Source organism: Semicossyphus pulcher, unplaced genomic scaffold (genome assembly GCF_022749685.1).
Source record: "Semicossyphus pulcher isolate SPU_LCO1_2020_fin unplaced genomic scaffold, fSemPul1.0.p SCAF_18, whole genome shotgun sequence".
Lineage (NCBI taxonomy): Eukaryota > Metazoa > Chordata > Actinopteri > Labriformes > Labridae > Semicossyphus > Semicossyphus pulcher.
Window position 1 is genome coordinate 13110558 of NW_027211691.1, and position 12937 is coordinate 13123494.

General features: G+C 40.1%; 1 protein-coding gene across 1 annotated transcript in view; it reads left to right on the forward strand.

Annotated features, from left to right (window-relative positions):
- The window catches only part of ofcc1 (orofacial cleft 1 candidate 1), a 190650-nt gene that overhangs the window by 147562 nt on the left and 30151 nt on the right, over positions 1–12937 (forward strand). Inside the window, exon 20 of the mRNA XM_069667856.1 lies at positions 12067–12318. Within this exon, the coding sequence (XP_069523957.1) occupies positions 12067–12318 (252 nt within the window). The remainder of the gene's footprint in view (positions 1–12066; positions 12319–12937) is intronic.

Below are 12937 nucleotides of genomic sequence, written 5' to 3' on the forward strand. Positions count from 1 at the left end.
CAGTGTGTACAATATAATTAGACTGAATCTCATGTGTGTATTGCAGGCTGCGAGGTGTGACTCATAGGATGACTTTATGTTAAAACTTGTACTCAATAAATAATAATATTGTCATATTTATCGCACCTTATAATGACATTTATATTTCAGTAAAAGTCTTTTTTTATATAATTTATAGATTATTCTCTCGTCTATTCAGACTTAATACCTGGGGAGCTGTTAAAGTGTCTCTATTACTTATTATTTTATATATAAGTTGTATTTTATATTAAAAGTTTTTCTTCTTCATTATGTTCTTTTTTAGATTATTTAATGTGAACTACCTGGTTGACAACCTCAAAAGCACGTCCTTCCTTTAGAATAAAAAAACCCATCATGATATATGGCATCATAATAACCGTAGAGCACAAATTACAAAGACAACACAGCGCACCTTTTACTGCACGTATTGACAATTGCAAGTCAATTCTGAGCAAATGAAAAAGACTATGAGAGCAGGCCCCGCAATGACACTTCTTCTTTCTTTCTTTTTTTTTTTTTTTTTTACTTCATGCCGCTGCTATCTGTTTGAACATGCATAAAAGACTCCTGCCGACCTTCCAGCTTATTTGATGTCTACAAGTGTAATCTCAACCACCTTTTTTCTCACAGAATAGCACTGAGCAAAATCAAAGCATCTGACTCAATACGGCTGTTGTAATTCGATAAGGCCGATTTAATGCTTCTGGATGGTGCGGGGAACAACTTCTAGAAAGGGTAAAAATAGTGTAGGAGTACTTTACATTAACTGTATTAACCAGATTTTTCTAAAGTTCATCTTATTTTGCAACTAAAAAATCATTTGCATCTTAATAAAACCTTAATATTAAAAACTTATTATCTCTGTTAAGGATACATATTTTGATTTTCATGCATCCTGTGATTATTGCCAACTATCTTTAGTGTTGCGTCTCACCAAAGTCACCTATTAGTTTTTTTCTACTCTGATTTTGAAGAGAGCAACCTGTTTTAATCAAAGTCATTCTCACATAGCAATTAGATCTAATTAGTCCAATTATCAAGATTCTAATTACATTGAAATATACCCCCTAAATCTCATATCAATTATAGTATGTGTGACTTGTCCTGATCAGGAGACATAAAGAGAGAGAGAGAGAGACGGAGACGAGACAAAGCTGGGTGGGAGGTAGAATAAGAGCATCCACATCCTCCGGAGGCCAAGTGACTGCAGAACTGACTCCATCTGTCCCCGAAGCTTTTATTCTGAAAGCCTGTGTGGCCATGTGGGGATAAATGTCACTTAACCTTCTTCATTTTTTATACATTCAGAACTATTTTGTTACTAGTTATGATGTTATGATTAGCTACATGCTAGTTTTCTATTTCAATTAGATGCCTGACAGGCCAAAATAAGTTGTAGCGTTCAGGTTAAATTACTACGGGAGTAAATAATTATCACCTGTATTAAAATCAAACTTTTGCAGTGTATTAAGTCACATGCCAAAGTGTTGCAGCTAAGCCACAAACACACACATAAACACGTACAGACCTGCACAGTATGATACTTTAGTGATGCAGTATGGCACTGTAGGTGCACCAGTAAAACACACGCGCACACACACACACGCGCGCACAGCCTGTTCTTGTTGTGGAGTCAGAGGGAACACACTGACCTAATTTCCCCCAGTTAGCTCGCCTCGTTGGGGACCAACAATCCTCTCCGCCCGTTTCCCCCAACCGAGCCTATCAGAGCACTCACTCACTGTGTCTCTGTCTTTCTGTGCCCTCCATCTGTTGGAGTCTGTAGACATCATACAAGTGTAGGATTAGCAGGTTAGTGTACAGTAAAGGCTGTTCATCTCGTAAATACATTGACAAATAAATAGATACAGTGACACTGTATTGGGAATTTAGTATCGTGGAGAGAAAGCGAGTTGGCCTGCAGTAACAGACAGAGAAAGAGAGAAAACCACCTGAAATAACAACTAGTTCCAGGCTGTCAATCCCCTGCACACTGCAGCTCCGAATCACAACTCAGTGCAAGGGTCAATCAATTCTGATGTAATGCTGGTAGGAGAGGTGGGTGGAGATGGCAGTGCTGTTCACCCCTGGGTCTCTAGTGCTTTCCAGGGCTCTTTCCTGTGCTGAGGGGGCAGGAATGTGTCTGCGTGCGTGCATGTGCGCGCAAGTGCGTGCATGCATGTGTGAAAGAGAGGCCCCTGGCTAACCGCGGCCCGAGTGCACATGTTAGGGTTTTGTGCGGCCAGACGCGCCCTGGGTCACTTCGGATCTCGCAGACGCACATACACAATCAACGTGCTGCTTCCTTTATGGAAATCCAAGCTGTCAGCTCCCTGACAGGCTAATGTTGCGATATGATTGGTTAATCTGCAGTGATGTGGGTGTCAGTCAGAGCCGACTGCGGTCCCATTGGTGGTCTGGGTCAAATGAATGTGTTTCCCACAGACACGTAAGAGAGACGAGGGGAGGGGTGGTCAGAGAAGGAAGGAGTGACAGGAACTATATGTGGGAGCATATGAGTGATTGCGTGTGATTTGTGCATGTGAGTTGTGTGTGTTTGTGTGTGTGAGGGAGAGAAATAGAGCTAGGCCAGAGGTGACACTTCCCTCACGCTCTTCTTTTTTCATGCAGTCCTTTCTTCTCCTGTTTGACATAAACATCTAAAAAAGATAGTAAAAGTCAACAAACAATTTCCCCGAGAACTTGAAAGTGGATTCTTACATGCAGATACATGTTAGCTAATGCACTACAACACAAACACTCTCTAACGCACTGCGCCCTGTGCAAATAAATATGAACTTTTAGAATAACAGCGCTGACAGGCAGCTCTAATAATAGAACTGACAAGCTGTAGATGTGGATGTAATCACAACTGGATTCACAGCGTAACATTTGTGTTTATATGAGCATGACGTCATTAGCATGCATTTTAGCCAGAGCATGCTCGATTGAGAATTGCACTGACACTAAAGTTAACAATTAGCCTTTTTCCTTACACTTACTTGTTGGCAGGCAGGTACAGTATATATGGGATATAAGTGACATTCATGAAAACACAAACACATACTCTATTTATTGTGTTTTTCCGAGCCAAAATACTGTTTGTGTTTATATCTTTTCCATCAAGTTTTGAGCCAGTTACAGGAACTGTAATTCACAGGTACTAATGGAATACAGAGCAGCAGTCTTAGCAGCTGGACATTTGCAGCCATATAGAAAAACTCACAGACAGACAGTATAATATTAATACAAATATGCTCAGGACATAATACCTTTCTGAAAAACAGATAAAGGATCGGTGTGATTTCTAAAAGTAAGAGAAATGTATTTGTAAGAGGCCCATTTCATCCATAGACTGTATAAAAAGATGGACGACATGACAGCTCCCTTAAAGTGAAGTCAAAACATTTCAAGCGCCCCCTGCTGACTGGATGCAGTACATGTCATAAAGCCCGCCTCCTCCATGTTAACAGATGGGACATGAGTCAAACTCTAAAATCAAAATACACTCCAAATAAGTTTTTCTCAAACATGGTTTCTGTCATTATAGTTCTTATCATGCTGATTTACATCCAAATGTTCATTTTGTCAAGTTTATTAGTTAATTATTAGTTAATTAGTTATTTGATGATGTCACGTCGTCCATCTTTATATACTCTCATTGGTTTAAACCTGCAGAAACGGAAAGCTGCCTTACCTGCTCTGTGACAATGGGTGACATTTCAGGTCATGTCTAAACACAGAAAACCTTTTCACTGCTTGATTTTTTCTTTGTCCATCACCCACTTAATTGCTCTCCACACACATGCATAACGCACATAGTTAGTGTCTCATAATTATTTCCTCTCTCCCTCTAACTCTGTCCCGTTAATTCCGTCTTTATCTCACTCTCTGTGCCTCTAATTTTCTCCATCTCTCTCTCTCTCCATCCTCTCTTCATTCTCTCTCTGTTTCTATCTCTCTGGTGACAATGTCCTGCAGTTATGAGGCAAGGTCAGAGAAGTGAAATCCATTTAAATACTGATGCAACTCTCTGGAGGCTCGTGCTCAGCCTCCGCCGCACTCCTCCCTGTACGCCTCACCCAAATTGATGAATGGATAGATATCCTTAGAACAGAGATTATTTGTTGTGCATTAATCATTTGATTAATTGGCACAATGTTTTCAGTATTTTCTCACTGCCCTAAAAAAAAGTTTATGGAGGGAAAAACAACCTGTTCTTCATTGCTGGTAGTTGTAGTAGCTGTGTGTGTAATGAGAGCCTGGGAAGCCCCAGTGTGTTTGTTGATCCCAGGTGCATCTGCATTTGAAATGTTTCCACCCTAGTTTATGGCGCTCCAAGGGACCTGCCATTTCCATGTTTTAATCCTCTCGTGCTAAGTCAGGCGCTCCATAAAAACTCCACATGTTGCATGGCAATGAAACAGCTACCTCATGTATGCATCTAAACAAGTCCAAGGTGTGTGCGGAGGCCAAAACTTGTTTTTGCAGGAGGGATTTGTTTGGCCAGTGCAGTAGTCATGCTATCACTCATCAAATTACTGCTGTTTAACGGCCCTTTAGCTAGCTAGCATTACCCATTGTGAAATGGAGACATTTCCTTCACAGCCATGTCAAACGTAAAATGTAAGTTGAACATCTAGCCTTGAGTTTCATCGACAACTCTGACAACATTACAGTGATATGAAAAGTTCTCTTTTTCTTCGTCATACTAAAAAAACAGAGGGATAAGAGGGATAAGGGATGTTAGCTTTTTGCTATACAATGATATTTTTGATGTGTTTAAAGTGTGTTAAAGGACCAGGTTGACATTTTGGGAAATACTTTCTTGTTACTGAGGGTCGCTGAGGGTTATTGTAGATGAGAAGGTAAACAACGTGGTCAGTATGAAGCTAAAGCTAACAACTTATTAGCTTAGCCTGCAGTAAAGACTGTAAACAGCTAGCTCAGCTTTTCCAAAGGTAACAAAATCTTCTTACTCACACCTCTAAAGCTCAATTATTAGCATGTTAAATCTTCTCTCTTTAATCTACACATTAAAATCAAACCACATTATACACTAAACATAAACAAGGTGTTATGGGCCTGACTATTTTCTGGGATTGCACAGTTCTTCCTTTGAGGTCCCAGGCAACTAGTCGAGACTCCCGTAAGGTTACCGTATGTGTCGGAAGAGTGAATTAATGAATAACGACTGCAAGTACAATTACTGATCATAGTCCAAAACTAATAATTTTTATTTTGGTACTGATTGTGTGTCGTTAAACACATTAATATCATCTGCAGTACCTTTTAATGTAATCCTCCAATATTGACAATCCCATGTATGGGTTTTGGTTGCCCAACATGATGCTTATGTGAATATTTGTTCCCAGTCTGCCCCTTGGTTCCACGAATGCAACATTTCTATCAGCTCGTTATTCTGTCAGCATTGCAACTCATCTGATCAACAGCACAGAGCTCTCGTGGCCTTTTTCATTGCCAATAAAGTATATTCTTGCCTGTATGTGAGAACCTCCCTCACATTGTAAAAATGAGAAGCCAACTCTTAGTCAAACATGAATTCCTAATTAAGTGGAACATATTTTTTTCAATGCTTCTGATTATGCTCTCTGCCGCTCCCTGTCAGCTGCAAATAATTCTGATAATTTGGTGCTGCATCGTTATACTATTTTAATTATATGATGATGAACTCCAGTTCTGCAGCTGAGTCACAAATCCATAATTTTCTTTTAACTACACCCCAAATACCTGCCACTGTGCTCCCATTTTGTCAATGAAACTCATTTATGTGGATTTCACTTTGCCAGGGTCTCTGTAAAAAACTGAGCTTATAAAGCCCCTGAATGGTAAGATAATTGTTCTTGGAACAAACAAAATGTAAGAGCGAAGAGAGTGAAGGAGAAAGAGGGAGCACGAAGTTAAATCTAAAGCAGATTTCTGTGTTTTTTTGTGACTATTTTAAGTATAAATAAAACTTCTCTCAGGATGATATAAAAATGACTCAATTACCTGAAGGCCTCGCAGGCATATTGTGCTGCTCTGTTCGACTTGTTTCCATGCGCACACACATTCAAGGTGCTTTGGAAAATGATACCAGTTTAGTAACCACTGATTATCATTTAATACATCTTGTGGGAGTGAGTCTCTTTGTGATTTCCACTTTGTGAAGTTTCATGGCTTCCTGCTTTATATTTGCCCCACCTGTGCAAAGGCCCGCTTTATGCCAGTTATTACGTACACTTTTGTGCTTCTGCGTGTGTGAAGTGAATAGGCAGTGAAAGCCAAATATTTCTACTGTGGGAAAGACTGTAGCATCTGTACATGTTGTACACTCGCGCTGGCATGCATACAGGGTGTGCATTGTTCATGTTTATGCGACATGTATGGAAATACATATGCAGAGGCAGTCATAGTTCTGCATATGTATAAGCATACAATAGCTCAACAAATAAATATTCATGACAAGAACAGCTCTAGATAGTGGAAATGGCAAATTGTTGTCTTTTGCAATTTTAACAGCACTGTAAAGGTCATTCAGTGTGTCTGTGTATGTGTGTGTTTCAGCATCTCATTGCTTTTACAAAGACATCATTAAAAAGGGCTACATTAGCTTAGCCCCCCTCTCCTTATATTGTCTGTGTTCTAGCTGCCATTTGAGCAGTGATAAGGACGGCTTCTTTCTTTTCAATAATTTAATAATAACCATAAAGTAAACCCCTGTGACTTAATCTCAGCTCTAATGCAGTATCATGATCCAAAACTTCAGATAAACACTGTTAATTGAGGGAACAGTACACCAATCAGCCAGAACATTATGACCACTGACAGGTGAAGTGAGTAACATTGATTACCTTGTTACAATGGCACCTGTCAGTGGGTGGGATATGTGCGATGTGAGCCATTTTGGCAAGGGTGATTTGACAAGGGCCAAATTGTGATAGCTGGATGACTGGGTCAGTGCATCTCCAAACTGCAGCTCTTGTGGAGTGTTCCTGGTCTGCATTGGTCTGTACATACCAAAAGTGGTCCAATGAAGGACAACAGGGCCATATAATGGCTGATTGGTATACACTTTATGCATACAGTATATATGACATCTGCAAGACATGTTTCAGAAGTTTTTTTCCATCAACACTGACAAAAGGGTTTATGGTGCTTCTTTCAATTTAGTCTGTCCAAACATATACTTATTTTCCCCAGAGAACCTGCTTGGAGTTCTGCTTCAAACCAAAAGTCAGTTTATTCAATATTTCAGCCCAATTCCTGGTGTTTTCCAGACTCTAACCAAATACTTTTGGTGCCAAAACCTAACGGAATAGTTTTAGGAAACCAAATCACTAGGCTATGTTCAGAAAAAGATGGTGGTTTTATCTTTAATAGTAATTCAACTCTGACCTTTGGTTTCACACAAGACATGAACAATGGTCTTGTAGGTTAGAGAAAAAGGGAGAGAAAAAAAATGAAAGGGAGAGATTTACAACCCTAGCTCCTAACCTTTTGCCAGGGGCAAATGATGGACACCTTGGACCTACTTCTTAATGATCTAAAGTCTAATGGAAGTGTTTACATGGCTTTGATTATTAAATTACTTTTTTAACACTTATGTTTAGATGGTGGAACTCAGATTTAAATGGTTGGGAAATTCCACAATTCCTTTTCAGCTGCACCAAAAGCTTCAAGACATTAAATAAACATTATTTGTTTTTGTGTTCATAATTAAATGAAGGGAAGTGGAGAGGACTCAGTTTTCATGTTCACTATGTTGGGTAATGGACATGATTGCTCGCCCTATTAGACTGTGACTGTCTTTTGTATGTTTCCTTTAAACTTTGGTGGCTGTAAAATGTGCTTACATGATATTGTCCTGTTTTAATGGCTGCTTTTGACACTTTATAAACATGCATCTCAGAGAGCTTTTGATGAAACATTTATTCAGGGCTGTTACTAAAAGAGACATTTAACAGGCCTGATAATAACACAAGGGAAAGTAAGTGTAGTACATACTCCTCTCCCTATTATTGTGGGACGATCCCGTGCACAGTTTGAACAGTACTGTTATTGCAGTGTATTGAATTCAGGGCCTGACTGAAGTTACGGTTTTTCTCTAACCAAATTCAAGTTCTTTTTGTTGAAGAAATGTGTTTCTTTTACTCACTGTCAGATTTGACAAAACTGTAATAAGGTACAAAAAATGTACACTACATGTTTTTTAAATGAATCCAGCAGATTCTTTTTGTACAGTTAGAGCTGTAATAACAGCTTTGTATAGACCTGGTTGTGTAACCCATAGAGGACCGATGATAGATACCGTCACAATCCAAAACAAATGCATTATCAACATTCTTCAAATATGAAATGTAAACAAAGACGTGATATCTTCAGTCCTATCTCTCGACACCTCAGATAATCACTCTTCCTTAATCACCACAACACTTGTGCATCTGGGCCACTAAGAAAACAATCACGTTATCTGTCAATCTTTTAAGTCTATTTCCACACTGTATCTTTTGCTTTCTCTATTTCCCCAACAGCAAACCATTCTTCGACTGTGTGGGAAAAGACGTGTGCTTTTATAAACAATGCCCGTGGCCCAAATAAGAAAGTGACAGAAAAAAAATAACTTAATCCCCAAAATAAAGGGATAAGTCGAATACTTTAAGTGGCCTAAGACTGGAGGGTTTAAGCCATCAGGGCCTTGCAAAGGGATTCTGAGGGTTACCTTCAGCCTCCTCGGCCCTGGAGCCTTCTCACCATAAATCTGCTTTTTAAAATGTAACACCCAACTGTACTCCTCTCCTCCCCCCCGCTCCTCCATCTCTCATTACCCAAGCCGTCTTAAAGGTTTAATACATGTCTGTACTTGCTATTCACTTTGTGCTATTTTTAAGAGCACAGCTCCCGTTTGTTGTCATGCCGTACAACGTTTAGGGACACATCGTGAAAAACGGCCTGCGTGATGGTTCTTGCTCGAGTTGTTGACAGATATACGCTAGTTAAATTTGATTTACAAGCGTTGGCACTGGATGGCGAGGTTTGAGGAGGATGATGTGTCCTATGCAATGTGCTGGGATGACATGGGAATGAACAACAAATGTATCAAAACTGAGATAATGAAGTGAACAGCTTCTGGCCCAGATTTCACAGAATCATGTAAAGTACAATTAAAATAGAGTACTATGAGCCAATTCTTCCTGTTGAAATGTTTAGTTTCATCTTTGAGCTGCTACGCCACATGCTATCAGTCGTTCGGGGGACAAGCTGTGATATTGGAATGAAACATCCTTCGTTCCTGCAAGATAAAAAAGCCCACACCTCCACCCCCTGCCTTCCCCTCTTTTTCTGCATTGTACTTTTGTAATTGGAGGTGCCATAATGAAATCAATTCAGTGGCGATAACAGATTTCACATCATGTTACCAGTTTCCTTTGGAAGCGGCCGCCACATGAAGACGTCTAAAAATACCCCTCTTTCATGCATCATCAATATCTTCATTATATGAAAGATGGGCGTCAGGTTGTGTTTGCTGTTTTCGTTTAATGTTACTTGACAGGGTAGCATCTTGCCTGTGTCTGTGACACGCTGCTTTTTTGTCTACTCTGTAATTCCACTTTTGCAGACATGCGGGAAAAGCACTTTTAAACCACACAGTGAAAGCAAGTCGTGATAAAGCCTGGAACAGAAATAAAGCTTCTTTGTCAAAATAAATCATAATAGAGAAGCAGAGACACACATTCGCTCATACATTATCAGTTTTATGTTTTAAGTACAAACACACTCTTGACACTGAAATCACACACTTTTCAATATAAAGTCAAAGCAGAAAAGGCTTTACATTGTAGTGACCTAAAAAGCTGACATATTATGTCATGTGCGGCTCCTTTGCATCATTTTATTTACTCAAAAGATTTAGTGTATTGGCTTTAAAGTTATCCTTATTGTCAGCGTCCTTCATTATTATGGAAACTGACATCTTGTTCTTTAATCACACAAATACTAGAGCACAAAAAAGACAAGTTAACGGTGCCTTCAGTTTACATTTAACAGAAAATGCAGCACGTATGCAGCAGCTCACTGACCTCATACAGGAAATACACTTCGGTTTGAAATAACGGAACAGAGTGATAACTGACTCGTACAACAGATGTTTATCCTCCACTCGAGTTTATTTCAGCCTAGCTATGAATATTTATCAGCCCAAACTGTTGACTGAGCGTTTTCTGAATGAATCTCGAGCTCTCCCATGTGTGCTGTACTCTACACCGCCACTCTTGTGTGCATCCACGAAGGAACCTGATAACTTCAAATAATTTAACACTTCAGAGAGCGTACCCACCTCACAGGACCAGCAAAGATGATCTCTTTTTGTTTTAAATGCTGCTGTGTGACGGTTCATAATTCAGCAGCATTATGAGCAGAAGAAAACACAATGCTGCATTTTGATGTAAGTCTAGCCTAATTATTTGGTGGTGGTGGAGGGGAGGGGGGTAACACAATTGATTCTGTTTTTTTTCTCCTTTTTCGTCTTTAGGCAGTGCACCATTTTCCCTAGATACACACTACAAAGTGAATTCCTACTGTGTTGTGGGAAACAGTGGTGAGACACAGGGATGTCCACAGGCAAAGGCCTAAAGTCACACTCTGTGATGCTAACCAAAGCTGTATACACCGACTTTAGCCGCGTGCTAATTACCGTCAGCCAGACGATAGGGGTCATCAGTGTCTGCTTATGTTGACATGTTCAAACTAAAATAAACGGATGTCTATGCACATAAATACACTTTAATTTCCTATACACACAGACACATTTTACAGTGTTGTATGCTTCCTTTCCTTTCTTTCCCTTTCCTCTCTCTCCTCTCCTCTCTTCTTGCCTCGCACTGTTCCATCTGTGCCCTCTATATGAAAGGGAATAGTTGAGCAGGCCTGACAAAGGGCGGCACAGAGGAGGCAGAGGTGCAGAGGGAAGCTGAGCACTGCTGGAAGGGATTCCTATCTGTTTGTGTGTGCATGTGTGTGTGAGAGTACATTTGTGTGCATGTGTGATGATTTGAATACCACGTTAGGGAAATATAGTGTTTATAAACCTTTACTGAATACTTCTGATGAGAACAAAAACATGCATGTGAATGTACACCTAATGACAGAAAACAAAGGTATGTGTGAACCTACAAATCAATAGATCTAACTTACTTTTAAATGTATTACCTGGTGAAGTCAACAAATGTCTATACAACAGACATGTTTCTGTTTAAATTGTTCAAACAGACGCTGTCACCCATATGCAGGAACTGTTTACAATACGATACGATATAATATTTTACAGTATGATGCGATACAACACGATACATGATGATACAGTACAATATGGTGCGATGCAATACGATACATTGCGATGCGATAAGACGACACAATACGATACATTGCGATGCGATAAGACGACACAATACGATACCGATACTGATACAATAAGATACATTGTGAGGCGATACAATACGGTGCAATGCAATAAAATATGATACATTGCGATGCCATACAACATGTGATAAGACAAGACGGTAATGATGCGATGCAATATGACACAAGATGATACCAATAGGGATACAATACGATACATTGCGAGGCAATACAATACAGTGCGACGAGATGAGACCGATACAACACGATTCGATTCGCTACGTTACAATACGATATGATACGACACGGGATAAGACTGATACGATACAATTCGTTATGTTACGTTACGTTACGTTACGTTACGTTACGATACCTTACCTTACGATACGAGACTGATACGTTACACTATTGTCCCTGTAGGGAAATTTGTCTTCGACTGCTGCTGCAATGCTGTACACATTTAGCTGCCTCCACAGTAGTATAAGTAAAAGTGGAATAGGTAGTAGAATTTCTTATGGGTAGTATCAGAAAAAACAGGATGACACAAATAATTTTTAGGATTAAATTAGTATTATTAATATTAGGGGAAGGAAAAAGTAAAGTACGACCTTATCCTTATGGTTGGTCTCATTTTCTTTCTAAAAACAGATCAGCACCGATTGGACCTGCCTCCTGCCCCTCGCGCCTCTCCGACCGAGCCCGCCTGGCCCTCCGCATGCTGCCGTCCGAGCTGGGCCTGCCGTTGCCTCGGCAACAACAGCCGCATAGTAGCTGGCGTGGCTCCGTTCGGCAGCTCGGCCTCATTATGCTGCTGCTGGCTTTGATGTGGTTTGTGAGGCTCTACCTGCATTACTGCAGCCAGTGGCTCTACCTCCAGGCCATCGCAGTTCCTGTCAACAAGTGAGTTTGCTTCCTTTGATATCGCCCTGAACGCACACACACACACATGCATGGTGCGGGGGGAGTATAGGGATACACACACAAACACACACACACAGAAGTACATAGACACTGTCTGAGCACACACATTGCTGACATAAATCCCTTTACATGGAGGCAGATACATATATAGATTGCTGAGGCACAGAGGCAAACACACAACACGACACGTATGTCAGCTCAGACACACACACATGCAAAAATTGTGTTGAAATGAGATGTGGAGGATGTGCAGTGTTTTAAAGTCTGTGCATGTGTTTCACATGCACAGACTGGATACGCCCAAATCATCTGCTTGGAATCCCCCCATTAACATTTTAACAAGACACCCTCAATATTAACAAACCACTGCTGGGGGAGTTTGTTGGTTTCACCACTCAGCTTTAAGTCCCAAAAGGCTACATTATTTGGAAGGAATTTATTGTTATTATTAAGTACACAGCATCGATAATAAACAGCAATAAGATACCACAGAACTGTTAAATCTCATCTCAATAGCATATGGTGCTGATTTAATTCATCACAATAAAACACGCTGGCTGCAAACATGCACACAAGCAGGTTTTTATTACAATAACAT